Source organism: Thermochaetoides thermophila (assembly GCF_000221225.1).
Source record: "Thermochaetoides thermophila DSM 1495 unplaced genomic scaffold scf7180000011815, whole genome shotgun sequence".
Classification (NCBI taxonomy): domain Eukaryota; kingdom Fungi; phylum Ascomycota; class Sordariomycetes; order Sordariales; family Chaetomiaceae; genus Thermochaetoides; species Thermochaetoides thermophila.
In genome coordinates, this window is record NW_006383031.1 from 1,394,373 (window position 1) to 1,421,082 (window position 26,710).

The 26,710-nt window shown below is 54.7% G+C and overlaps 9 protein-coding genes and 1 non-coding gene across 10 annotated transcripts; 5 read left to right on the plus strand and 5 right to left on the minus strand.

Moving 5' to 3' along the window:
* Positions 1 to 728: 728 nt before the first annotated feature.
* On the plus strand, positions 729 to 1,595 carry CTHT_0019980 (uncharacterized protein; the record flags this gene model as incomplete). The annotated part of the gene is made up of 3 exons (XM_006692416.1): positions 729 to 932; positions 1,018 to 1,284; positions 1,380 to 1,595. 3 exons carry the CDS (start codon positions 729 to 731, stop codon positions 1,593 to 1,595), a joined length of 687 nt encoding a protein of 228 aa, XP_006692479.1.
* Positions 1,596 to 5,827: 4,232 nt separating this feature from the next.
* CTHT_0019990 (gamma-butyrobetaine hydroxylase-like protein) lies at positions 5,828 to 7,681 on the plus strand (the record flags this gene model as incomplete). Its single annotated transcript, XM_006692417.1, has 1 exon — positions 5,828 to 7,681. One exon carries the CDS (start codon positions 5,828 to 5,830, stop codon positions 7,679 to 7,681), a length of 1,854 nt encoding a protein of 617 aa, XP_006692480.1.
* A 261-nt stretch (positions 7,682 to 7,942) lies between these two features.
* On the minus strand, positions 7,943 to 8,470 carry CTHT_0020000 (40S ribosomal protein uS10; the record flags this gene model as incomplete). Its single annotated transcript, XM_006692418.1, has 4 exons — positions 7,943 to 8,104; positions 8,173 to 8,303; positions 8,356 to 8,371; positions 8,429 to 8,470. The coding sequence occupies 4 exons, from the start codon at positions 8,468 to 8,470 to the stop codon at positions 7,943 to 7,945; spliced, it is 351 nt and encodes a 116-aa protein (XP_006692481.1).
* A 640-nt stretch (positions 8,471 to 9,110) lies between these two features.
* On the plus strand, positions 9,111 to 11,180 carry CTHT_0020010 (uncharacterized protein; the record flags this gene model as incomplete). The annotated part of the gene is made up of 1 exon (XM_006692419.1): positions 9,111 to 11,180. One exon carries the CDS (start codon positions 9,111 to 9,113, stop codon positions 11,178 to 11,180), a length of 2,070 nt encoding a protein of 689 aa, XP_006692482.1.
* A 372-nt stretch (positions 11,181 to 11,552) lies between these two features.
* On the minus strand, positions 11,553 to 13,583 carry CTHT_0020020 (uncharacterized protein; the record flags this gene model as incomplete). Its single annotated transcript, XM_006692420.1, has 4 exons — positions 11,553 to 12,878; positions 12,939 to 13,141; positions 13,197 to 13,295; positions 13,538 to 13,583. The coding sequence occupies 4 exons, from the start codon at positions 13,581 to 13,583 to the stop codon at positions 11,553 to 11,555; spliced, it is 1,674 nt and encodes a 557-aa protein (XP_006692483.1).
* A 1,387-nt stretch (positions 13,584 to 14,970) lies between these two features.
* On the plus strand, positions 14,971 to 16,722 carry CTHT_0020030 (uncharacterized protein; the record flags this gene model as incomplete). Its single annotated transcript, XM_006692421.1, has 4 exons — positions 14,971 to 15,036; positions 15,087 to 15,692; positions 15,741 to 15,973; positions 16,032 to 16,722. 4 exons carry the CDS (start codon positions 14,971 to 14,973, stop codon positions 16,720 to 16,722), a joined length of 1,596 nt encoding a protein of 531 aa, XP_006692484.1.
* A 734-nt stretch (positions 16,723 to 17,456) lies between these two features.
* CTHT_0020040 lies at positions 17,457 to 17,567 on the minus strand. The gene is made up of 2 exons: positions 17,530 to 17,567; positions 17,457 to 17,494 (listed from the first exon to the last, which is right to left on the minus strand). It is a non-coding gene; the product is annotated as a tRNA-Thr (tRNA).
* Positions 17,568 to 18,456: 889 nt separating this feature from the next.
* On the minus strand, positions 18,457 to 19,862 carry CTHT_0020050 (eukaryotic translation initiation factor 3 subunit 6-like protein; the record flags this gene model as incomplete). The annotated part of the gene is made up of 2 exons (XM_006692422.1): positions 18,457 to 19,371; positions 19,437 to 19,862. The coding sequence occupies 2 exons, from the start codon at positions 19,860 to 19,862 to the stop codon at positions 18,457 to 18,459; spliced, it is 1,341 nt and encodes a 446-aa protein (XP_006692485.1).
* A 694-nt stretch (positions 19,863 to 20,556) lies between these two features.
* Positions 20,557 to 21,244, plus strand: CTHT_0020060 (mitochondrial 54S ribosomal protein mL49; the record flags this gene model as incomplete). The annotated part of the gene is made up of 2 exons (XM_006692423.1): positions 20,557 to 21,105; positions 21,194 to 21,244. The coding sequence occupies 2 exons, from the start codon at positions 20,557 to 20,559 to the stop codon at positions 21,242 to 21,244; spliced, it is 600 nt and encodes a 199-aa protein (XP_006692486.1).
* A 1,103-nt stretch (positions 21,245 to 22,347) lies between these two features.
* CTHT_0020070 (uncharacterized protein) lies at positions 22,348 to 26,070 on the minus strand (the record flags this gene model as incomplete). The annotated part of the gene is made up of 1 exon (XM_006692424.1): positions 22,348 to 26,070. The coding sequence occupies one exon, from the start codon at positions 26,068 to 26,070 to the stop codon at positions 22,348 to 22,350; it is 3,723 nt and encodes a 1,240-aa protein (XP_006692487.1).
* Positions 26,071 to 26,710: the final 640 nt, after the last annotated feature.

Sequence of the window (26,710 nt, forward strand, 5' to 3'; positions counted from 1 at the left end):
TTTGTTACCTTTCTAAAAGTAAAAGCGTTAGATAGAATCATGGGTGACAGACTGCGCCGCTATGGACCATGATGTTCGGGGGGTGTATCTATAATTCTTGGTTTGCAATCACCGAGTCAGAGGCTGAATTCTGGTAAAAAAAAAATATTTTTCAGCTTATTGTTCTGCTGTAGTCAAGCTGTATGCTTTCAACCTAAGGGACTATTTGACGGTCTTTGACGACGGCTCACTCAAACAATGAGAGAGTCGCGCAGGATAACGTTCTGTTGTTTTGCTTTTAATCCTCTGTTCTTCCACCCAATCCTTCTTTCATCCAGTCTCGCTTCTTTTTATTGTTCCATTTTTCGCTTTTCCTTTTTTCATTCCTTTTCCATCATTTCAATATCCTACTCTTCCTTCATCTGTTCCTTTTTCCTGCCATTCTTTCCTTTGGGTGAACCACATCTCCTGAGCTGCTGTTTGGTGTTGTTGGGGCTTTAGGAAGTATGGTGCGAAATACAACCTTGTAACGGTACGGGCAACAACGGCCATCCCTCCAGTAAGCCCCACTCAACGGCTGCCCCTCCTGAAAACCCGTGTTCTTCGTACGCGACCACGGAACTTTCTCAAATTCGTTCCATCCTCAACCTCCCACATCAGGCTTCTCCTAGAAGCTAGTCCATTACATAACTTTGGCTCTTCAAACAGTCTCACCAATCAGATCGTCCTGCTCCGTTTCTTAAACCACTATGGCTGCCGAAAGTGACCAACAACTCCAGTATGCTTCCTTCTGGGACGCGAAGTACTCACAATCAGACGGGTCGCAACCGGTTCACGAATGGTTCCGCAATTTTGAGCAACTGGAGCCCTTCCTCACTAAATACGTCTTCTCAGTTCCCGGCTTCAAGCCCAATGACAACCCCCTGATCCTGCATGCCGGCTCAGGCGACAGCGTATGTTCCAACCGCCTCTTTCGCCCCTCTGCCAAACGCCCCCTTCGCCGACTAACGTCATGACATTCAACCTCCCGTCTCCCAGACCATCCCCCATGACTTCTACGCGAAAGGCTACCGCAAACAACTATGCGTCGATTTCTCGCAAACCGTGGTGAACCTTATGTCGAAGCGGCACAAGCCCTATGAAGGGATAGAGTGGCGCCTAATGGACCTACGCGATATGCAAGGTGTAGAGGACTCGTCAGTTGATGTAATCTTCGATAAGGGCGCGCTTGATGCCATGGTATACGGGCCCATGTTTTCGCCTCCGAAGGAAGTGAAGGACAATGTGCAGGCATATCTCAAGGAGGTGAGTTTCGGATGGGCTTTGTCAAGACTTTTGGCTCTGCAATGGTCGCTCTGTTCAGCCCTGTGTTGTACGCTGACATCCTGTGTCTCTATAAGGCCCATCGTGTCCTCAAGCCGAATGGAAAGTTCCTATGGGTAGGATTCCGCCAGCCTCTCCAGATGCAGTACATCTGGAACCTTGACGAGCTGTGGAAGATTGAAAAAAGGGAAAATATGGGTGAGCCAGGTGGGTTGTCGTACTACGGCTGGGTGTTCAGCAAAGTCACAACAAAATCAGACGGCAAAAGTGAGAGTCCAGTGTCGCAGGCGTAAGGTGAAGCGTCCATTGCCAATATTAACGGCTCTTACATTTACCTCATGCAAAAAGTAGAGCCAACAAGGATTAAATCCATGAAGGATCCATTAGCCCTAGTATCTTCCAACTGATCATGCTGCATACCTCACACCAAGAACTCCATCGGCACGACAATAGTGGATTAAGTTACAACACATCTTCGGAATCTCCTCCCTGGCCATTACTTTCTTCTCTCTCTTTTCCCAGCGACAAGGTGAGAAAACTCTTGAATGGCCATAATCTCATTCAAATACGGCCTGCGGCCATCACCCTTGACAGCCTAGGCATACCGATTAATAACAGGAAGGCGCTCCCAGAACGATGCGATCTCTTTGGTAAGATCCTCGAAGCAACCGCATATCGCTATGGCGATCGGTTCCATACTATTAGCCTCCGAGTCGAAGTTTATTGGCGTTAGATGGATGCTTACCGCTGAGGAGCCCTGGATGAGTCCAAGTGCCGTCCCTAGGGCAGGCTGGAATTCGGCGAAATGAGAGATGAAGTCGACTGTTGCGTTAACGCGTTCGAGGAATGGCTTGACCCGCCTTAGGCCTCGACGCAGGAATGACTTCTTGAGGTGAACCTGATCAGCCTCGTCCGGCTGCTGAAAGAGCTAAGTCAGAGTGGTGCCACTCCCCAGCCTTCCCCTCACCTCATCGTTGGATGACGATAGGGATCTTTGCTGAGCAGACTCGGGAATACTGGTAGAATCTTCCAGATCTGGATCTGGAGTTGCCTGGGACATGAGGGACATGAGAGCGACTAGGTTGGGGTATGGGATCCAGAATCTCGTGAGTCTGGAGGTTTTGGCTTGGTCGCAGCTTGTTCCATAGGCAGGGCCTCGAGCTTCTGTGGCCCAGCATGTTAATCAGAATCGTAGATAAACTCCCATGACGCGGCTCAGCCCCCATTCCCCCGAAACAGGAAGATTGAAACGTGCAGGGGAGATGCTGTCGCTGCCAAGATTGTTCCAGTGCTGAAAATCCGCGATCTTCGCTTCTTCTCGCCTGGAGAGTAGCAAGTGTTTTGCAGAACCTGGACCCTACAACTTCAATTCTAGGGGCCTGGACTCGATGTGCTTCAACCATCTGAACATTTGGTCAGGTACAACAGGGATAATTCCACTGCACCAGGCATATCCTGGACGATTCGTATGTAGTTGGTTTATCGTGATCGTACCACACGACCAACCAACAGCAGCGAAAGCAGTCAACTTATGTTGCGCATCATGCGAGCGTGCTTGCGGAGGTTTGGGGGGTTGGTGAGGTTTGGGATCTGGGGATACGTACAGTTAGACTTGAGGATAACGATCAGACTACAACGATCATCCGGCCATAACGCTATGGACCGTGGGAACCATCGTGATTTTATAGGGAAGTGGTTCCCTAGCGATTGGACATGCGATACGGTTTCTGCTTAGTCACACATACAAAATGATGAATATGGTTATGTAACGACCTATATTCCCTGATGGAGAGCTATTTCTCCTACTCTATTCAAGGTAGAAAGTATGCAGTTATCTGTGTTTCCGCTCCTTTTCTTCCACAGAGCAAACTAGTTAATCTCAGGCCATTTAGAACAAGGTGTATTTGATAGCCTCGTGCGTCTGTTCATGGAAAGTCATTACCTTTGAAGAATACGGACAATGAAGAAGGAATAGGGGTCAACAAGACATAAAGGGAACAGGCACGGTTACTCCTGGGCCCAACTCTCAGCCGTGTGGCATGCTTATATCCCTCAACAACGTTGATCATAACAACCAGAGCACATCCCAATGTCATACCCCATACATGAGCTTGGTTAACGCTGCCGCTTCTGGAGCTACTACCCAAACCTCCACAGAGGTGGCTACAAGCCCCCCAACCTTCATCGTCACCCAGCCAACTAACTGGATGTCCAACTTATTACCAAGCACAGCAGTCCAAACCACGGGGCTAGCTCGGTCTTCCTTAACGACTGACCGTAGAGCCATCGTTGAGCGTTGGGCTTCAATGCAGCAGTATGACACTGACACTATGATACCACATTCGCAGGCTAGTCCACGCACTCAGTGACAACAGCAAGACATCAGCCAGGCCAAATCCAGGGAAAGGATATAGAGCTAGCAGACTTGAGCCATAAAGCCAGAATACAACTGCTGAGAGGCCCAATAGGAAGGTCGCATGCATTTCACTGTCGCTCTCAGGGCTAGGGTACTCGACGCATCCTGCTTCAAGGAAGACTTTCACTCGACAAGTGGGGAAGGGTTTTCTGGGCCAACCCAGAGAAGTAATATTAGCAATGAGAGCTATGCGTCTGGTGTGGAGAGAAAGTAGTCTAAACTTGGGAGCGAGGACGTGATCATGATGCTCACATGATGTAAAACGAGATAGGAAGGTTCAGTGCAAGGTACGGGATAAACATTGGAGACCAGAAAGGCACGGCTTTGGTAGGGAAAAGAGGTATAAAGGGGGGGGGGAGAGCCTTCGGAGATCGACTGGGGTCGGGGAGTGGCCTTGATGGTCAGCAGACGTCAATGCCCAGAAACCGTAGTGTTAATAGCAGTTGAAAACAGCTCCCAAAAATAATTATCAGCCTTTTTGAGCCTTTTATTGGTAAGGCGGTCATTTCAACCAACAGGACCTCAGGTGCATTAGACTCTAGTTACTGGAGTAACTCCTCCCAACGCTTGGTGACGATGTTATTAGTCGGTTATTAAGCTGCCTACAAACCCAGAACCAGAACAAATAGTTTGATCTCCATTTTCCAGTCTTCGCTTCTTTCCTTCTCTCCTTCTCTCCTTTTTTCCTCCATCCTTCCTCTTGTATCTTTTCAACACAGTGGCAACTGCAAAGTAGATACTAGGCCTGGGCGAACAGGCAGAAGGTATGGAGCGAGTGAGCTGTATCCTAAGTAGAAAAAAAATTGGCTAGAAATGTGGTCTAGAAGATAGGCTCTATACATACGTAGAGAGGAAAGTAGTAGTCACGTAAGGCGGCACGTGATAACCAGTCTGACCAGTGCGACACTTTTCAATTCGGTTACGAGATATGACTTAGGTTTCATCATGATACTTTCCGGCATTGGGGGTTCCATGGGACGCGGCGGGAAGACAGTCTCTTTCTTTGTTAATAAGGCAGTCTTTTACACACCCGGCTCCAAGCACAATAGAAGGTTCATCACTTTGACTTTTGAATGCCTTGTCCCTGCTGTTGCCCCTGAGACGGGCCCTCTGTAGCCTTCTTCGCCTCTTGCTCCCTCGCAGCCTTGAACTTCTCCGCAAGTTGCTTTCTATCGTCTCCAGTCAGTGACTTCCTACCGTCTATTGACAACCTTACTGGCAAGAAACTCACTCCTTCTCCCTAATGTACTGCTCCTCAAAGGCCTTCTCCCGGTTGTTGAGCGGGTTAGGGTTCATTTTGTTTGTTTCGGGTCTCTTATGTGACGATCAAACACGGTTGGAGCAGTCTCTCGTTGTCTTCGGTCGTGATCTGGGTTGCTGCACGGGAGATCTGCGGGGACGGCGGATCTGGCTCGGGTCCAGGCGGTTGGGATCATGAGATTGGGCTGGCTGTGACGTCAGCTTCGGGGTTGGAGGGGTACCGTTGTACCAGCGGGGATGGGGCTTCGACTCGGCTCCTGCTACAGGCTTGAGAAAAAGCATCGTGCTGCATTGCCCCTGGACAAATATTTAACCAAGAATTTTTTGTTAGAGAGCTGGAGTTTCAAGAGTTTTCTTTGTCTGATGTCGGAGCTGGAGTCGACACAAAGGCACTTAGCTCTAACCTTCTTACCTCTCTGCCCAGGCACTATCTCTATCATTGTCACTTCAAGAGTCACGCTGCTAAAGTATCAACTCTCCAAGCTCAGGCCACCAGCAGCGCTAAAGCTGCATCTGACCCTTGCTCCTGCACGCGATCTAGACCCTAAAACCCTTCACAAGCCGAAGCGCGTCGGTGGTACCCGAGGTCATCCCATCTTCCCCGCAATCCCGCAGCATCCACTAGGCCAGGCCCGTCCTCTCTGGAACCCCTCCCGAGTCCTTGGTCAGTTTTATATCTCGGTCAGGGGCCGACCCGACCCGTCAGCCTTTTCCTTCGCAGCAGACCAGGCCTGATCCCGGCTCATGGTTTTGTCGTCACGTCGATTGAAGGCAAAGGGTTATATCAGCATTTGGCAGCAAAGGATTTCCAGGCTCAATTGCTGAGACACCGACGACAATAACCCCACCATGAGACAGTCTCTCCGCTTTGCTCGCGCGTCTTCCGGGCTGGCCGCCGCGCTTTCCTCCGCGCCGAAGACTCCAGCCGCTCTGAGGCTGTCCCAGCTGGCACAGCTTCGCAATACCTGTGTCACAGCCCAGCCATTGACCTTCGTCCGGCAGGTCCGGCTCAACCACGCCGATGCTACGAAGACTTCTTCTGAGTCTGAGGCTGAGGCAGTGGCCCCCGCAAGGTCACCCGTCGAACCGCCCGTGGATGGGTCGACCCTCGTCGACCATGTAGCCGGCGCACCTGGCGAAGAGAGCGTGGTGACGCCGCCCGTTGAGGAGGGGGAAGAGCAGTGGCACGTGCCGCGGCGGTACCGGCGCAAGGATAAGATCGACCTGCCGCTGAACCAGCGCTACGACGAGAAGCGAAGGATGGTGTTCCCGAACCGGCTGCGCGACGATTACGGCGTGATGCAGTGGAACGCGACGACACTGCGTGTCCGCTACTCCGACTCCGACAAGCCGCTGGACCTGCCGACGCTGTTCCTGCGCGATGGCTGCCAGTGCCCCAAGTGTGTTGATCCCAGCTCGGGCCAGAAGACCTTTTCGACTACCGACCTCCCCGATGCTCCCTCCATTATGTCTGCGCGGGCCATGCCCGACGGCACGGTCGAGATCATCTGGCACAACGATCCCCTGTCCGAAGGGGGTAAGCATCAGACGCTGCTCAAGCCCGAGCTTATCAAGCGCTGGCGCGAGGGCGACAACACCACTCGTGGGCAGAACATCCCCTCTGGCCCCATGATCCCCTGGGACCGGGCAATGTACCAGGCCCTCCTCAACAAAGGCTGGTGCCGCGTGAAGTACAAGGACTGGATCCACAACGACAACGCCTTCTGGTCGGCCTTCCACGACTTCTGCCGGACGGGCCTCCTCTTCGTGACCGACGTGCCAGAAGACGAGGCCTCCGTCGAGCGCATCGCCAAGCGCATCGGCCCCCTCCAGCACACCTTCTACGGTTGGACCTGGGACGTGCGCTCGAAGCCACGCGCCGAAAACGTCGCCTACACCAACGTCTTCCTCGGCCTGCACCAAGACTTGATGTACCACAACCCGATCCCTCGCGTTCAGCTCCTCCACTGCCTGGCCAACTCCTGCGAGGGCGGAGAGTCCCTCTTCGCCTCGGGCATCCGCGCCGCTTACGAGCTGCAACAAACCGATCCGATCAACTACGGCGTGCTGACGCGGTACGACACTCACTACTGCTACGACCGCAACGGACACTACTATCACGCGCGGCGGTGCACCATCGTCGAGGGTCTCCCGGGAGGTCCCATCATGACGCATTGGGCCCCACCCTTCCAGGGCACACAGCGGCGGCTTAGCGGCCCCGTTCAGCCGAGCCTGCTGCGCTGGAAGCGGGCGGCGACAGCGTTCCAAAAGACGATTGAGGACGAGCGCAACATGTATGAATACAAGCTCAAGCCGGGCGAGTGCGTCATCTTTGACAACCAGCGCGTGCTGCATGGTCGTAGGGAGTTCCAGACCACTCAGGGGTCGAGATGGCTCAAGGGCGCGTACATCTCGCCGCAGGTGTTTGCGGCAAAGGAGACGGAGCTCGCGCACCGCCTGGGCAGGAGGTTCATTGACAAGGATGAGATCATGGCGTGGGTGAGCCAGGAGAGGAAGCTGGTCCGGGACACGCTGCCGGATGAGCTGAAGGAGAAGGTCAACCTTGTGGAGGAGGACCGCCTATTTGAGGGCGCTGAGAGGCTGCACAAAGCTATGAAGGAGGAGTTGAAGACTGTAAATAACTGGCGCAGGTATTTGGAGGAGCACCAGTCGGAGGGCGAGCAGGCTGAGGTGTCTCAGTAAGCGTTATTTAATAGTTACGATACCTACCTTCAATGTATATGTAGCCTTGTACACACAACTACCCTTGGCTGCATTTGTACCCATACACTGCGAGCCACGCATTATGGAACACACATCTCACAGCAGCACCGAAGAACATGCCTTGGAAGGACCCAGCTCGTATTTTTCTGCATACGATGGCCTGCCCGTTCAGGGGCATATGACCATGCCGAATCCTCTCCCAAATATCTTCCTTTTTTTAAGCCAGCCAGCACCGCTTGCTTAAGCAGCAATGGTGACCTCGACCTCAACGCCAGCCTCGATGTTGATAATGATCTGCTTGACGATCTCGGTCGGGGCAGTCAGGTCGATCAGGCGCTTATGGATGCGCATCTCGTAGGCGTCCCAGGTCTTGGAACCCTCACCGCAAGGAGTCTTGCGGGTCTATCAGGGGGGTCAGCACAGTTTCTTGGAACTCTCTTCGTTATCGATCTTGGGGGGGGGGGGCGTACAGTGATCTTGAGGGTCTTGGTGGGCATGCGAACAGGGCCCTTGACGCGAAGGTCCTTGTTCTTGGCACGCTCAATGAGCTCCTGGCAGACCTTCTCAAGGGACTGGACCTTGCGGGAGGTCAGAGTGATGCCTAAGCTGGTCAGTTGATGGGTCCCTCGTAAGACATCGCAACGATCACGTACGGATCTTGTGGACCTTCTATATCAGGAATCAGCATGATGTTGTCGACAGCAACAATCAAGCGGAGATACTAACCGGCGCCTCGCCGAAGTCCTTCTCGGCCTTCTGGTACGACATTTTGGCTAATGGGCTGCTTAAGAAGATAGGTCCTTCACGACTCGACACCTGGTTTGCAGATGTTCGGCAAAGTGATGAAGGCGCAAGCGTGTGCTGCTGGGAAAGGAGAGGAGCTTGCTCGACTTTTTTTTGTGCGTGTGTCTTTTTTCTGTGGATTTTTCGAGGTTTTGGTGGGGACTGATGGTTTTGCATGGGAAAATCTTGGCAGGGCTGCTGAGCCCCATGTGGCTGGTAATAATCTGTGGGTTGAAGTGGCTTGTTCGGCCTTGTGGGTCTAGGGGACTTGTCAATCCGGACCACTGCTGCGGCAACGGTCAGTGACACACCGGCGAGGGGGCGAACAGTAAGGCAGTGAGACCATGGAACGAAACAGTGGGGACAAATGACCGGCTTTACTCAGACGTCAAGTATAGTGAGCCTGTTGATATAATTTGGCTCATCTTTTTGGCCTCTTCTGATCTTCTGGGGCTTCCGCTCCAGTTTTCAAATCCCAACTTTTCTTCCTCAGGACCCCCTAGCGGACAGCCGTCCCTGTCCTTTGTTTTTGCCATCAGCCATTCACAGTTTCTCGTCTCAGTCAACACCAACACTCAACATCATCAATCTTGGCGCTCTTGACAATACCAACAGCATACCTACCATGGTCTCGCTCCCCTCATTCGCTCTCTTTCCCATCGCCACATGGCGCGATCAAATCGTGCCAGATGAGTGGGTGTCATGCCTAAATGCTTGGGCTGTCCTCGTTGAAAGCCATCTCTCTCTTCCAGAAAACGATTTCGTTACGGTCTCACTTAAGGATGAGAGCCTAAGGGGGTTTCTGGTCTCTTTTGCCCGGGAGGTTGCCGCCAACGGCACTGCATGCGTAGGGCCCTCACAATCAGCCAAGCGGCTGCTCAAAGGCTGTCTATTGTTGGTCACCAAGATTCTGCAGTCACCTTCGCCACCCAAGTCACTCCTCGAGTGGGAGTTTCTTGCCGACCTGAGTAGAATTTACGGCAAAAAGGCCGAGCCGGTTTTCTCTCAATTATCAACTACAGCACGCGAGTTGCTCGATGCCTCATTGTCCGAACTCAAAAAGTTCTTAATCAAGAACCTCGACGCTGGTCTCAAAGGGGGCAACCTCAAGGCAATCGAGGAGCGTCTAGAGCATGTCAACGACCTCATCCGTGTCAGCCCAGCAGTAGCAGAGTTTTTTCTCACTGGTAGCGATTTTCTCGATGGGTTAATTAGCTGCTACAAAATTGCGAACCCGCCGCTGCGCAAGGCCCTCATCGCCACCACCTACCTATGTCTCATGGGCGTTGCTGATGGCCAGAAACTTTCTGCGCTTAGTGATCAGCTCTACTCCCTCAAAGCTGCGGGCGCAGCCCACAAGTCGGGTCCTCTCAGTGAAGATGGCTCTCTTGTTGCGGAATTGGTCACCTCAACCCCCTTACTCCAACGGCTCCAGCACAAGCTTAATACTTCCGAATCCTCCTCACGTTTGACCTCCGTCCTCAAGGAACTATCATCCTTCAAAAAGCCCAACAGCACCATCACCAAACCAAAACGCCTCATTCGCCGACGCATCGACAAGGGCAAAGCCCCCATACGCTCCCTCGACTCCTTCCCCTCCGACCAACAACAAGAAGACATCCACCTCCTCAGCCTAATCTCCCAAGTCCAAGACCTCTTTCCGGACCTCGGCGCCGGCTTCATAGCCCGCCTACTCCAAGAATACTCCAACTCCCCCGAGCAAGCAATCGCCCACCTCCTAGACGACTCCCTCCCGCCCCACCTCGCCTCCGCCGACCGCTCCGAGCCCCTAACCTCCTTCAAACAACCTGCTCATCCCCCTCCTCATCCCGATACCCCAGAATTCAACCCGGCAGACGAGCTCTCCGACTCCGACATCGAAATCCTCACCGCCGCGACACAAAACAAACTCCACCTCGGCAAGCGCCGTCTCTCTGCTTCCCTCCCTGCGGCCCCCTCTAAGCAAACCATCCTCTCCGCCCTCGCCGCATTCGACTCTGATGACGACGAACGCGACGATACGTATGATGCAGCTGACGTGGGCGGAACAATCGATGCACGCCCGGAGGACGCTAAACTGGTTGCGGCAGAAACGGGCTCTCTTACCGGAGTGCCAGTTGATGTGGAAATGGTGTTGGCAAGGACGTGGTTGGCTAATCCCGGTGTGTTCGCGCGTGATGCGACGACAAGGAGGTCGAAGGAGAGAGCAAAGTTGAGGGAAGAGGCGGGGGGGATGACGGATGAAGCGGTCGAGGGATGGGCGGTGATGGTGCAGAGGGATGACGGGTTGAGGAGAAAGGTTGAGAGGAGATATGGAGAGCTTGGCAAGGGAGCGAAAGCGCATGATGGTGCGGGCATACAGGATGTTATCATTGAGAGGACGAAGTGGCGTGCTGGGGATGATGCTACGGAGGGCACGGAAGGGACGGAGGATACGGAAGAGGGTGAAGGGGATGAGGAGGCTGGACGTGGTGCCGGAGTCAGGGTCGGCGTTTCTGGAGCAGGCCGTGGGAGGGGTCGTGGTCGGGGAGGTCGTGGCAGAGGCGGTGGTAGAGGTGGTGGCGGGCAGCCATCATCTGGAGGTCCGGCAGTTGATAGACGGAGGAAGGAAGCAAACAAGGCGAGTCGGGCGAACCATAACCGGCGCGACCAGAGGGCGCGGAAGATGTTCAAGGGCGCTGGACTGGGCGGTTAATAAAGGTTACACACAAGTTGATGTGTCTAGATTTGGATTGGATTTCTGAAGATATTGCTAAAGAGGCTCATTGTTTTCGAATTATAAGACGATGCGCCAGCATCATCATGGATTAATTAGTTGAAACGTGGTTAACAGTCAGGAACAGGCATCAATAGACTTAGGCTACGTACGATGATACCCAGCTTTCCGCACTTAGAATCCCATCATGTTTGTGAGCAATACAAAAAGTTCGCCTTTGTCTTGGGGATCCAATTCTTATATTTGCCGAACGCCATCCCAAAAAATCTATTGAAACTATATCATCGCCACTTGATTGGAAATTGCACAAGTTAACCTCACTCCGAACCATGTAATAACACACCCAGGTCTCTAGAAATCCCAAACACACCATTCCCTCCTCGGCGGCACCTCTGGCATCCCGCCCTCAAACCTCCCCTTCTCCAGAAAACTCTGCCACTGCCTCTTAACCCCCTCATCCTCATACACCTTTGGATCCTCCGCCTCCGTATCAGCCGTATACGCCGGCGCGCCATCGGGCATCCAGATCCTGACGAGCGTCCCATCAAACTGCCTGATATGCGGCACTGGCTTGGCAGCGCCCTTGGGCGTCTCGTACACGACGGGCTTGCCCTTGAAGGTATCGAGCCCGCCGGCAGGATTCTTGGTCGCGTAGGATAATAGGTCGGGATGCTGACGGGTAGAGCCAGGGTGATAGGGGCTCTTGGAAGCAGGGGCTTGCGCCCCGGCAGGGCTGGCGCCGATGGTGCTGGTTGCGTTGCCTAACTGGCTGAAGCCACTGGTAGCGGCCTGGCTGCCAAAAGCAGAGGTCGTAGATGGCTGGCCGAAAACATTGGACGGTTGTTGTTGCTGTTGACCGAAAAGGCTGGGACTGCCGAAGGTGCCAGCCTGCTGGGGTTGTTGCTGGCCAAAGGCACTGCTTTGTGTGCTCGGCTGCCCGAAGGGATTCTGTGCAGTAGTAGTAGACGGCTGCCCGAAGGCAGACGCCGGAGCCGCAGGCTTTCCAAAAGAGTTGGCAGCTTGTTGGCTAGGCTGGCCGAAAGGGTTCGCCGGTTGTGTCGCCTGCGCTGCCGCACCGAATGGACTCGGCGCTGTCGTCGTCGAAGCACCGAACGCGCTGCCAGCTGATGTCCCAAAAGCACCCGGCTTAGGACCTAGTGCTGACGGCTGGCCAAATGCAGACTGTCCGAATGCGGGCTGCCCGAACGCAGGCTGGCCAAACGCCGGCTGACCGAAAGCGCTCGGTTTAGCGCCGAGTACTGAGGGTTGGCCAAACGTAGAACCCGTTTGTGGGCTGCCAAAGGCAGAACCACCGCCAAGCGCCGATGGTTTGCCAAAAGCAGAGACAGGCTGCGATGGCTGTCCGAAGGCCGGCGTGCCAAAAGCACTGGACTTCTGGCCCAAGGGAGAGGGTTGGCCAAAGGCGCTGGTCGATGGCGTCGAAGGCGCGCCGAATGGGTTTAGCGGTGCCGCTGAGGATTGCTGGAAGGGATTGACGTTCCTGCCAAAAACGCTGCCGCCAGTACTGCTGCCCTTGGACGACTCTCTGCAAATGTCTATCCGATTCGGGTGCTTGTTGGCCGCATCCAAGATGAACTGGACAGCGGCAGGAATGTTTTGTAGGGTATTTTGTATCTGCTGCTGGGCTGCCTGGTAGGCTGCTTGAATCTCATTTAACTATGGGCGGGTCAATCAACAAAGGTCAGACGCTAACAGATCGTGGGCGGAGAAACGCACAGCGCCCTGGGGGTTTCCAGCCATCAGGCCATTATAGAAGTGTAGTCGGATCTCCTCAAAACTCTGTTCGCGGGGGTAACCGCCGAAGAGCTGCTCGGGAGCATCGCGGCCAGGACCGTAGCAAGAGAGGATCCACGTCGGCAGCTCACTGGTCAGATCTTTCTGGATAGCATCTTCAGAGAGACCAGGGTAGTGGGGAGGTTCTGGAGCTGTCCGAGTAAGTAATTGCCAGCACAATCCCGCCTGAGTATGGCGCACCTGACACGCGACCGCCCATGCCTTGACCTGACCCTGACAAAGCGCCGAAGCGATTGTAGTTCTGGCCCCCCTTTGGAGGATGTTCAAACTTGCAAGCATCTAGTGCACGGGTAATGCGCGTTAGCCATTGGGGATCCTAGATCGTGGTTGGGCATGAATCATGGTGATCGCGGGGCAGTCGGGCGGGACAGAGATGGGTCGAGGCGCAACGAATGATTGGCGTCACTTCGCAGGACTCGAGAGGTTGGTGGGAGCAGGCGGAGGGAAGGCTGAAGAGAAAGACTGGGCTGGGAAGGGCGATGAGAACGGGCACGCGGAAAAGTCAAACGGGCATCGCGTACTTCCATTGCGGCAGTATCCTTGCTGCCAAAAGCGACAGACAGTCATCGTGCTAGTTGATTTAGTGTTACGGCCGGGTGTTGATACAAGAGGATGGTGGTGACATGGCGATGGCTCAGTGGTTGGTCGGTCAATCGAGCTGCCGTTGCGCTGGGAAACAGTGCGATCGCGTCTTGGCGGCGTTTATCGATAGGCGTTAATGAGGCGACATCACAAGCCACCAATGCCCCGGGCCACGCAGCATGCGAGTGGAGCTTGAGCCCGGCGGTTCGGCGTCATGTGTGGCTGTACTAATATGTGGCTGAGCACAGATTTGCGGCTTGGGAGAGAGGCCCCACCCCCACAGTCTCGCGGCGACGCCGACCCACCACCACATCTCAAACGCCGTGGAATGCCGAGCTGCAGACGCGATTCTCTCGAGTTGCATTTCGCCATCGCGCATCAGACTCGAGCTAACTCTCGATGTTGTTGAGGATTCTTGCCTTGAGTTGGCCGTTTGTTTGCGGCGACGGTTGGCTTACAGTGAATCATTTCTTAACCTTCAAGGACTGAATGGCTGTCCAGTGGTTCCGTCTCAACGTTTTAGAGTCGAGAGACTTGAAGTCATATTCGACATCGCAATCCTCCACGTCCAAGACCCATCAAGGAGAAACCCCAGATTCCGCTAGCGATGAAATCTGGGGTAGCATCCATCGCCCCCCGTTCGGGGGTATCAACATGCAGAGCCGCCGACAACTTGTCACCGCCGCGGAACTGTTCCTATCTTCCAGTTTCTATTCCGCCATTGCTGATCGTAGTCTTGTTCTCCCGTTCTGACCTCTACTTGTAAAAACAGATAAATATAAGTAAATGATAAAAAGTCAATTCAACACAAAACAAGGGCTATGTCCATGCATGTGTCCAGAACACCTGTCAATGACTTGTTACCTGAAGTCCGTTGTCCTAACTCCTGGCTCCCCGGCTCTGATGCCTTCAATTGATAAGTGATAAAGACGCCGCTCAAGCTTGTGCCGCCGCAAGCCGAACTGCATCCCTACAGCTGCTCCCTGCCCTCCTCCAGCTCTCCTCGCAAACGCCAGCTTCCAGGAAGCACAGGGCGCCGATGCTTCGACCCCTTTCGACCCTGTCGCCATCCCATCTCCGGGCCAATCACCACTTCAGTCGCCGTCTCCAGCTGCGCATCAGTGCCATCACGGCAATCACGGGAACATGGAGGACAACCTCCTCTTCCTCCGCGCCCCGGCTCTCTGCCCCTGCCCTCCGCCGGTAGCCATTGCGTAATGAGGCCGGCTCTTGCCAGCCGTGGTGCTTTTATATTATCCATGTTTCCCCCATCGGGCTGTTCTGCCATGTCTCCTTTGCTAGGTCGCACACTGTCTTCTCAAGTGTAGTTAGTGTTAATAGCCTCATCCCCCGAGTCCGTGCCCGTGACGCGATGCACTTCAATACAGATCACCTCCAGCTCTGGCTGGGCCTAGGAGTCGTGGCCGGGCTGCTTTATGTAAGCCATCTATACCCGATACCCAAGTCCAACAATGCTAACGCACGTAGATCTGCGGCTTGGTTATCTACCGTCTTTTCTTCCATCCCCTGGCCAAGTACCCAGGTCCCTTCCTGGCAAAACTGACCGATGCTTACATGCTCTACTACGCCTGGCGCGGCGATCGTCATCTCGAGTTCTGGAGATTACACGAGAAGTACGGCAAGTTTGTGCGCTTCGCGCCAAACGGGCTCTCGATCAACTCGAACCAGGCGCTCAAGGACATCTACGGCTTCCGCTCCAATGTGCGCAAGTCCGAGTTCTACGATGCCTTCGTGCACCCGGCGCCAAACACCCACAACACGCGAGATAAGGAACTGCATGCTCGAAAGCGCCGCGTGCTGTCCCACGCATTCTCCGATTCAGCTATCAAGGAGGTCGAGCGCTACATTCTCGCCAACATTCGCACATTCTGCGATGCCATCGGCGACTATGGCCGCAACCTTGCCGAACGCAAGGGCTGGAGTACGCCCAAGAATATGTCTGACTGGTGCAACTGGCTGGCCATGGATATTTTAGGAGACCTCTGCTTCGGCAAGGCCTTCCACATGCTGGACCGTCCAGACAACCGCTATGCTATTGACCTAGTCGGTGTTGCGGCGCAGCGCCATCTCTTGGTAAGTTTCTGAACTTTGGCCTGACAAGGAAATAGCTAACCTTCTCAGTGCGGTACTATGCCCATTGTCAACAAGCTGAACCTTGACCGCATCCTCTTCCGCAACATTGCTGCTGGTCGCGCCCGTTATATGGCATACAGCCGCTCTCAGCTCGCTGAGCGCACGGCCCTGGGCGATGAGACTGATCGTCGCGACTTCTTCTACTACCTCTTGACTGCTCGTGACCCTGAAACTGGCCAGGGCTTTACTACCCCTGAACTTTGGGCCGAATCGAATCTCCTGTACGTTTTCAGCCTTCTGTCTACCAACCTTCTTTGAGCCTTACTGACATCACACAAGCATCATTGCCGGCAGCGACACAACCTCTACCGCCATGGCCGCAACCCTCTTCTACCTTACCCGGCATCCGGACGCCCTCAAGCTCGTCACCCAAGAAATCCGCTCCAAATTCACAAACCTTGAAGACATCCACCAATCTCCGCAACTCACCTCCTGCACCTACCTGCGCGCCTGTATCGATGAAGCCATGCGCTTGTCCCCCTCCGTCGGCGGCATCCTCCCGCGCGAGGTCCTCCCAGGCGGCATCACCATTGACGGCCAGCGCGTCCCTGCCGGCGTGGTCGTCGGCGTTCCGCACTACACGATCCACCACAACGCGGCTTACTACCCGGATCCGTTCAGCTACCGCCCAGAGCGCTGGATCTCGGGGCAGCTGCCGGATGGGACACAGTCGCCTTTCACGCAGAACCAGGTCGCCCTGGCACAGAGCGCGTTCTGTCCTTTCTCGATCGGCCCTCGCGGTTGCATTGGTAAGGGGTTGGCTTATGTCGAGATGACGAATACCCTGGCTCGTGTGCTGTGGCTGTATGATGTGCGTCGGGCTCCTGGGGTGGAAGATCCTGGTGAAGGTGGAAAGCCGGGCGCGGTGTACGGCCGGCATCGGAAGGACGAGTTCCAGTTGGTCGATATCTTTACGAGTTTGAAGGATGGGCCATTGGTAGAGTTTAGGAAGAGGAGTGATCTGGAGTAGGTAGATGAGTGGACTGGAGATAAGTAAGTTGCAACGATTAACGAGTGATGTACTGGGGGTAGGTGTTTAGGGAGTATGGGGGTCTAAGGGTTAAAGAAGCATGCATAACTTCTTATGTACATTGCTTTGGGACTAGCATGGGCTGCCTTGTTTATAGCCAGCGAATGTAAGCTTCTGTATGATGAATCGAGTTTGACGTCATATCATGGAGGTGACCAAGATGCTGTTTAGAGCGAATTCTTTCCCGTGCACCTGATATGCACTCAAGGTTAGTGGACAACACAAGTACAGTTCACTGTAAACGTAGGTGCCCAAGATGCAAATGTTATAAGATCAAGTTAATGAGAGGCAGATGATCGTATTGATCTTTTTCAATGTCAACACATCGACTTCTGGTGACCTGACCTGTACCAGTGCCCTTCGAAAAAAAAAAAAAAGTTTCCCTGACCCAGCAGTTAAAAGCCTAAGACTGAAGTTAACCACCAGTTGAGAAGCCCCTCCGAATAACAGCCAATAGTTGACATTAACGATTGCTCATCAAACAACTGCCTAAGTCATCCGAACCTCTGAAAGGGCTAACCACATAGGCCGGCCTCCGCCCTTCCTGGGGGCCCAAACCACAAATCATAAAAAACACCCAAAAACAAAAGCAATATATCAAAATGTCTTCTCTCCCCAGGAGAGGGGGCCTCTGAAGGAGAAAGAGACAAAAAATACCAGGAGTTCAATATTTCTGCCCCCACGCGGGATTGAACCGCGGACCTCAGCATGATCATTTCATTTACGGGTTGTGGACCCGTGACCGATAATACGAGTGCTGCGCTCTACCACTGAGCTATAAGGGCTGTTGTTACTCTGCGCCGAGCTACATTGACCTTTGAGGAGGTATGCGGCACCTAATGCGGGAAGCACCACAGTACCACTCTTGAGCAATGTATTGTGTCTAAGATAAAAAGGCCGAAGATCCCAACGAGCGGGAAATTGGAGGTGAACGGACAGCCTCTGGATAAAGCAACGGAACGAGCTGACAAGACTTCTGCAATGTCTCGAACGTAACCTCCAAGTCTCGTGATTGATAGTCAGCTGTCACCGCGTGTTTATTGGCGAAATCTCCAGTCGGCTGTTGCTACTTCAACCGTTCTAGAACAGATCCAAACTAGATGATCTGGCTTCACTAAATCAGGTTCTGACAGCACCAGCAGGCATATATTGACTTACGCAAGATATGATAAACAGAGGTTTTCTCTCACCCTCACCTGCTTTTACCAGTATCAGGATGCTGTTTTTGCATCCATTCTCGTGGACAATAAGCGTTTCCATGTCTCATTTGCAGACAATGCCACATCAAGAATATGGAACCGTAACGAGCCATTAACCATTCTCATGCGCCGTTGAGGTATAATTACATCGCACCCCATCTTCGTCGCAAGCAAAATGCCATTGTGAGTGTTCCCTAGTAGCATAATGTCTACCCGCCATGTCCGAAAAAAAAAGAACCCACCCTCTCCCCGGGGATGACTGCAGTTCCTGTAGAACAACCGCAACTTTTGTTGCTTCCCATAACAGAAGAAACCTCAACCACCCATATACCTCCCGTTCATCTCTTTCTCACCGACGCCACATCTCCCCCACCGGAGATATCTCCATGGGCACCATCGGGCTGACCGTCAGCACCGAAATGGTACGACTGCTCCATCCGCGGACGTCCCACGAGTCAACTACCGAGCGCATCGCCTACTTGCCCACGGCAGCGGAGAGGACCTGTGTGCGGAAGAAGCCGCCCTTGGTTTTCTCGATGACCTGCTGGTATACCGAACTAGGCGGGTGGTTCATGACGACGGTGCCCTCCTTGTAGTCGATCTTGGCATCGAGCCTCGTGTCGCGGATGTAGTTGACGATATGCTTCTCGGCCGCGTCGGCGGTCAGGCCGAGCAGGCCGGACAGTTCACGCAAAGAGATGCGCGCGTGGATCTTGCAGTAGCTCTCGAACATGAGAATGCGCGCGTTCTCGACGAACTCGCTGGCGTGCGCCAGCAGGAAGAAGTCGCTGCGGCAGACCTCCTCGGCGAGAACCAGCTGCTGCTTGGCATCCTCAAAGTCGAAGTCGATGAAGAGGGCGTGGATGAATTGTGTCACGGGGTCCTGGTACTCGTACGCCTCCTGCTTGATGATGCGGACGATGTCCTTGAGGTGTTTCTGCTGGACACCGGAGTTCTTGACCCGGCCGCGGGCCGTCACAATGGCCACGGTCAGGTACCGCAGAATCCAGGGAGTGTAAGCTTGGATCGAGTTGATGTAGGCCGGGCTCATAAAGAGGTCGAGAATAGGCTCACGCGCCTTGTCATAGTTGAAGAGGGGGAAGAGAGCCCAATGCACAAGGGCAGTGCGGTGTTGCAGCTGCGCAACAGCGTTCTGGGACAACTTCGAGTCGATCAGCTCCTTAACCTTCTGCAACTCCTCCATGGCGGACTCCCAATTCATAGTCAGAATCTCGCAGGCCAATCGACCCCATGTCGCGTAGGAAACCTTGTCGTTATCGGTCGACAGAACACGGAAGCGGTAGAGAAGCTCGGAGGCGTCGCCGTAGTTGCCGCAGCTGTAGTGAAGGTTGCCGAAGTCGAAAAGGGCGTTAACCATCTCGATGGTGACCTGGTAGCATATCAATCAGCACGACATGTCCTCCTCGAGCCAATCATCCAAGAACAAAATCATACCTGGTGAGTGCCCTTGAGGTACTCCAAGTTGGCCACCTTGTCGCTGCGCAGCTTGTCGACGACATCGTCGCGCTCAAGGAGCTCCCTAATCTTGCTCGTCTCCTTCTCCAGCTTCTCCAGCTGGCCGACAACCTTCTGTTTCCTCTCGGCGAACTCGGCTGGGGCGTCCTTAACGCCCTCCAGCTCGCAGTAAAGGTTGGCGACATAGTCGGTCATGTTGGTCTTCTTGAGCAGTGCATACTTGGCCTGGGTGATCTCGCGCGCCTTGGCGGGGTCCTTAACCTCGTTGGTCTCCTCATCGACTAGTTGCCCGGCGGCGAACTCGAGCAGAGGGAAGAGAAGGTGCCGGTCGAGGTGTGGGGCGAGCTTAAGGATCAGATCGTATTCGGCCACCGACGGGCGGCCGTTGCTTGCGTCGACAGCCATGTTTGGTATGCGGTAGGGAAACGTGAGAAGTGGGAAAGTCGGTTAGAAATGCGGTCGGACTCGGTAGTTTCAAGATCGCAGGGGTCAACGTCGCCAGCGGAAATTGGGCTGGACTCGGTAGCAGCAAATCGTCGAAGAGGGGCCGAGATGCAGGAGTACCTCCACGATCTCGGTGGTTTTTCGGTCGGGGAGACTGAGAAGCGGGTCGGAATCGGCTGCACAGAGGATGAGGGAAAAAGGCAGCCCGGGTAGAGATTCAGACGCAATGGAGAGCCAGCCCACCAATGTCGAAAAACAAAGCGCTCCTCTCGCTGGTGCTGGTTTTGATCTTTGGTGGGGTCAAAATTTGGAAATGTGATCCAAACGTGGGCGGTGCGCTGCGGGCAGGCTGCCCAGCGCTGAGTGGCTGCGCAGATAGCGCAGGGGTCAATACTTGGCACATGTGGGTTCACTTCATCGTCTCGGCAGCAATCATTATTGAGGGTTAGGGTTAAGCCTGACATATCATCCTTCTCCAGGACTCGATTTTCGCCGACCCCTCCCCAGATCAGGAAAAGGCGGTCAGGGCGCGCAAGAACGTCTTTTGTTCGTCTGCTCTTCAACATCGCCGGCGACACCCACGACAGCCCCCCTCGCAGCAGCAGCGCCCAGCGGCCAAAGGACGACCAACCGACTGCCGCCGCCAATTTACACAATGTTCCGTCCCGCAGGCCTCATGCAGGCCTTCGCTGCCCCAGCCCGGCGCGTGCTGGTTCCAACATCATCCGTAATCCCGGCGCCCTTCCTTCTGGCCAGCAGGACCTTCGCCAGCGCCAACCAGTCCCAAATTGAAGCCACCTCAACATCGACCTCTAGCCCTCCTCCTCCTCCTCCTCCTCCTCCTAATCCTCTCCCGACTTCCAGCTTCCAGACCGCCGTCCAATCCGAGTCCCAACAATCACTACCAAAGCCCCAACCTACAAAACCCGCCGCTCGTAACGTTCCGCCCCTCCCGTTCTTCGTCGACCGAACACCCTCGGGCCATCTGCCCGTGTACCACCTGACCAAGCGGAGCGGTACCAAGAAGTTGACGGTGATCAAGAAGATCTCTGGAGACTCGGCGGCGCTTCGGGATATGCTGGCTCGGGATCTGGGTCTGGTGTCGTCGGGCATGGAGGAGGTCAGCAAAAAGCACAGGAAGCGCAAGAAGCAGGCGCAGGAGGCGGTGGTATTGAATAGCTTGACAAAGCACGTCTATGTACAGGTGGGTTTCCCTGCCTTCCCCTGTCTTGAAGGTCATGTGGGATGAGAAGGGCATGAGGTGTATTAGGAAAAGTACTGACGTTGTACAGGGCTTCCGTAAGCCCGAGGTTCTCGAGTGGCTGAAGTCGAAGGGGTTCTAAGCTGGTTACGACTGGAGCAATCGGAACGCTCTGAACAACGAATAGGAGAGGGAGTGACGAGTTCGTTTAATCTGGAAGCCTTGCCGAAGAGGCCATGACGATCTCTCTTCCTGTTCTTCTGTTCGGATGTCTTAGAAGAAAGACACTAAAGAGGTCCACTGGCCTGCGGCTATGGCGCAGCTACCAACAAATTTGAGGGTAAAGTTGATGGTATACGGGGGACGGGGTGAGATAGAAGGACTAGATCTGCACTCCGGTGTCTCTTACACGGGGACTTTGGAGATGTGTATTATACCACCTGTAAAAATTGTGTGATAGTTACCTTCATGACTGCTACCATTGCTTTGGGATAGACGGCCATCATGAGAACAAATGCATACGTATGTTGAAGTAATCATGGATATTGGCCCAAGACCATACATAAGCTATGAAACATTACACACATGAACAAAACCAAACCACTCAATCACTCAAGACTCGTAATTTTTCTTTTCCAACACCACAAGTCTATACAACACCAGCACAATGAGAACATAGTAATGTGTAGAGAGTATCAAGTACGATCAGGTAGGTGCCTAGGTAAGGGAGGTAGTATGCTATAGCCTAGGCAATTGTGACGGGCAAACACCAAATAACTTGACCAGAAAAAAGGGCACGTATATCAAAACCCCACGCGCCCTCAAAGAGACGAGATATCCGCCGCCGCCGTCTCCATTGCCATCCCCGTCCATTCCTGCATCCAACCTTCCATCCATCCATCCATCCATCCATCCATCCATCCGTCCGTCCGTCCAGGTTTCGTTCCTCCTTTTTTTCTTGTCAACCATCTCAAGACCAACCAGTTACAAAACCAGAGCCTATCCATGGCTGAGAGGAAAGTGGTAAGAGAGCCTCAATGAAAAAAAAAAAGAAAACATGTAAAGGAGAGAGAGGAAATACATAACAACACAACACAGAACAGCGTATAAAGCCACCCCAAAGTGCATTCACCGATCGATCCACCCATCCAGTCGCTCGTATGTGGCCATCGTCCGTCTGTCTGGATGTATCCAAACGCCCCGAACGCCGGCGCCATAAAAATGCTCGACTCATCCCCCCCTCTCTCAAACGGAAACCACTTCTTCCGCCATGCTCTCCAAAGCCAACAAATCCGCCAGCAAACCTGGTTTACCCCATTCCTGAGCCTGCATCTGCAGGGCACCGAGGACACTCTCCTTCGGCGGGATGACGTTCGGCGGAATGCCGCCCAAAGCCGGATCTGAGGGATCCCTGGCCTTTTCGCAAAGCTTCCTGAGCATGCTAATCGCCAGACCAATGATATACAGCAAATCCATATCCCTCTTGACAGTAGGCTGGGAAGGGACGCCTCTTGACCCGGGAGGAGGCCGAGTTTGGACTATCGTGCCCGTTTCGAATTGCGCACTGAGCTGTCTGGTTAGCAGGAACAGATTTTGGGCGAAGCCATCGCCTGAGGCAAGCCATGCCCGAGTAACACCGCTGTCGGCGCCGGGCGCCAGACCGGCCATGATATCGGCTGCGAGCAAGCCTTGCATAAGGATTGGCTTGCGAACATCGACCAAACTGGGCATCGGATGGCGATGGTCACGAGTATGGTCTGGGATAGGGGCGATAGCAAGGGCGAATGTCCGAGTGAGGAGCTCGCAGGGAGGATCTGTGGAAAGGGCAGGCTCGGCGGCGAATATGGTCTTGTAGTATGTCCTGTTCGGCTCGTCGCGGGCAAGAAGTTTGGCAAGGCAATCGACTGCATGAGGAAGGTAAGGATGCAAGGCGGGCTCGTAAGAAGGGAAGAAAAGCCGGCCATCTGACCAAGTTGGGCCGGGCTGTGGGACGAAGGCAAGAAGGAACTGAAGCAAGCAGAAAGCCTGCTCCCGACCGGGAATCTCGATTGCAGGGGCGATGTTTGATAGAAGAGTAACCAGGTCCTTCATGAGATCCAAAGTGTCGTTGTATGTACGCATAAGCATCTCACGGGTGCCCAGGTACCGAATGACGACGCAAATGAACTTAACAACAGTCTCGTCGGCAAGTGGCCCATGATTCTCCTCGTGGCACGAGAAGTTACGAAGGATAGTCGTGATGCAGATAAGCCGATCAACGGCCCGGTTGAGATCGTGGTCGCTGGTGCCGAGCATCGTGACGTTTTGTAAGCCGAACTTCTCGATCTTGCAATTGCGCACAATGTCCTCGTAAGACGGGACCGTGATCTCGTCTGACGTCTCTTCCGAGTTCTCGACAAGCAGGTCGAGCTGCTCCTCAGCACATTCTATTAAGGCCTCGACCAGCTCTTCGCAATGCCGTAAGTCGATCTGAGGAACGGGGAATGGGTGGTTCGGTGCGACCCAGTGGTGATCTTTGTGGGTAAGGATGGCCAGTGTGTCGAGAGCAACGCGCACTTCGCCGTGGATACCACTCTGGATGCTCTTGGTAAGGGCGTGGATATCGACATTGCCCAGCTCAAGCGGCGACGGAACATCGATCTTTGACCTCTGTAGCTCCTCGCCGATCTTCCACAAAGCGTTGAGTTCGTGGCCGCCATACGTCGTCAACTTCTGAGAGCAGGGAACATATTCCTCCGGATTGGTGTGAAACGGCGTGGATATCTTCAACACAACGTCCTGTTCAGGTATACCATGGCTTTCAGGATGCGTTGATCCAGGCAGTGATTCGGTCCCTGCCTTGCTCTGTGCTGGAGATGGCATGGGGAACCCCTCGGCAGTAGGCGTTGACATAGTCCGCGATAAGTTGTTGCGCACGTGTCCTTGGCTGGCAAGCATCGACTGTTGGCCTGGCACAGGCTGACCGGCTGGGAAACCATTGGGATGCTGAGCACCCGGCGGCTTTACAGGCGACTGAACTTGACCTGGCTGGAGTCCTTGCTGGAGTTGCGATTGGGCGACAGGCTGCATCATCTGTGGCGGCATTTGCCCGCCAGGCATCATCTTGGTTGGTGTAGCTTGCCCCATAGCTTGCGGATGTCCCATGGCTCCTTGTTGCTGCATGCGCATCTTCTGCTGCGTGGTCCAGACCTCCTCAAACCTGACCAGATTCCTCTCGTATGCTGCTCTGAGCTGTTGGGCCGCGGACGGCAGCTGCGAAGGCTGGAAGCCCATTGCCTGAGCCACTTGAACCCAGGCATTGTTCTGCGTCACACTGCGATAACCGCCAGCCTTTGTATAAACGATAGCAAATAGGTTGTAGAGGGAAATCTGGCGACCTTCAATGACCGGATTCATCTCGAACGGGAGAACCTTAGAGCTCATGAAAGTCGTCAGATGTTTCATGAATTGATCCGGCGGAGGTGCTCTCAGAGGCTGAGGAGCCATGCCAGGTTGCGGCCTCATAGCGCCTGGCGGGATTTGGCCATTCGGCATGCCGGGTCTCGGAGCGGCGGCCATCATGTTGCGAGCTTGCGCTTGTGCCTGGTTCGGGCCTGGCTGCGCTTGCATCATGTTCTGGCCTGCAGCCATCTGTTGCATCTGGATACTAGCTCGCTGCAGCTGCTGCTGCTGCAACTGCATTTGGTACAAAATCTTCTGCTGCTCCAACGGATTCCGAGCCTGAGCCAATTGCTGCTGGAGCATAATGTTCGGCACCTGACCAACCATCTGACCCGGCATTTGACCTGGCATCTGCCCGGGAAGCTGGACTGGCATCTGTCCAGGCATCTGGCCCGGCATCTGTCCGGGTAACTGTCCTGGGATCTGTCCGGGTACCTGGCCAGGAAGTTGCCCCGGCATCTGACCAGGCAACTGTCCGGGCATCATCTGCCCCGGTAGCTGGCCGGGCATCTGGCCGGGAATCTGTCCAGGTATTTGACCTGCCATCTGCATTTGTTGCGGCAACTGGCCCATCTGGCCTGGCATCTGTCCTGGCATTTGGCCAGGCATTTGACCAGGCATTTGACCAGGCATTTGACCAGGCATTTGACCAGGCATTTGACCGGCCATTTGGCCAGGTATCTGACCTGCCATCTGGCCAGGCATTTGACCTGGCATTTGCCCTGGCACCTGGCCCATCTGTTGTGGCATCATCTGGCCAGCGATCGGGTTTGGAGTCGGAGAAGGACGCGCAGGAGACTGACCGGGCGCGAATTGCGGGTTGAAGTTTTGCTGGAATGCGTTCTGTTGCATGAACGGCTGCGGCGTACCGCCATGTTCCGATGGCATCGATGGGGTCTGGGGAAATTGCTGCGCGGCGGGAGAGAATGGATGGGGAGACGAGGATGCGACGCGCTGGGGAACGCTACCAGGACGCATCTGGTTCGCCATGATGGGAGAGGGTGTCGCATTCGTCGAGCCATTGGTCTGGAGATGAGGGTATGGAGATGGTTGAGTAGACGGCGGCTGAGTTATGGGCGGCTGCTGGAAGCCCTGAAAGCCGGACTGCTGCGGTGTCTCTGCGCGCGAAGTCGGTAGCATGCCAGGTGCCGGGCGCGGCGACTGGGCCATGCCATCCTCTCGCGGGCGGGGCCGCTTCGACGGCACGACCGAGTTCGTCTGGTACATGGGGTTCGGGAACGAGGGTGACGCATTTCGCATGGGCCCTGCGGGGCCAGCAGGGCCTCCAGGAGCGCCGGGAGCACTAGGACCGGCACCAGGACCGGGCCCGTTGGGCTGCATGACGATCTGTTGCGGGTTCGCGAACTGCGCGTTGAACTGGGCTGGGTTGGCCATGAAAGCGGACGGGTCCATCATGTTGCCGGCGGCGACAGCAGATGGATCGCTGAGCTGGGGGAAGCCGTTGCCATTGTGATTGGGGACTGCGGAGGGGACTGCGGCGGAGTCGCTGATCCAAGAGGAGTTCATGTCGGTCGGCGGTCGAGTGCGGGAGTGGCAATGGTCGCGCCCATCAGCGGAGGGGGAACTGCTGGTGCTGGAATGGCTAAAGGCTTGCAGCGCGGTTAGCGGTCGGCGGCACCGTGGAACGCGGCAAACAATGGACCACGAGAGCCCGAAGCAAAAAATGATTATTTGGCGATGGGCTGGAACGCGGGTGCGGCCTGGCGCGATGGAGCTGTCGCGTCGCGCTGCGGTTGTGTCGGGGTGTCGGGGGAGGCAGTTGTGCAGTGCAGTGCAGTGGTAATGGTTAAACGGGGCAAGGCAAAGAACGGTGCGGCCCTGCTTGCGGGTTGGGGTTGGAGGGTTGGCGCTGAGCTGGCCCGCTGGGCCCGGGTTCTGGGGGAAGAGGGTTGCTTGGCCTGGTAAGTGCAGTTCCTTGCCTGCTTCCTCCTGCTCCCTGCTCTGTTGCTCTCTTTGGCTGCTGGCTGGCTGCCTTTGTTTGGTCGCGGGCTGGAGGATTCTGGATCCACTCGCAAAAAAGCGCGACAGAAACAGAAACCACAGAGAGGCAACGGAAGGCAAAGACGGAGCAAGCAAATGCACAATGCACCTTAGACCCGTAGACGCTCTGGGCCCCAAGCAGAACCGCGAAAGAACAGCAGCACCA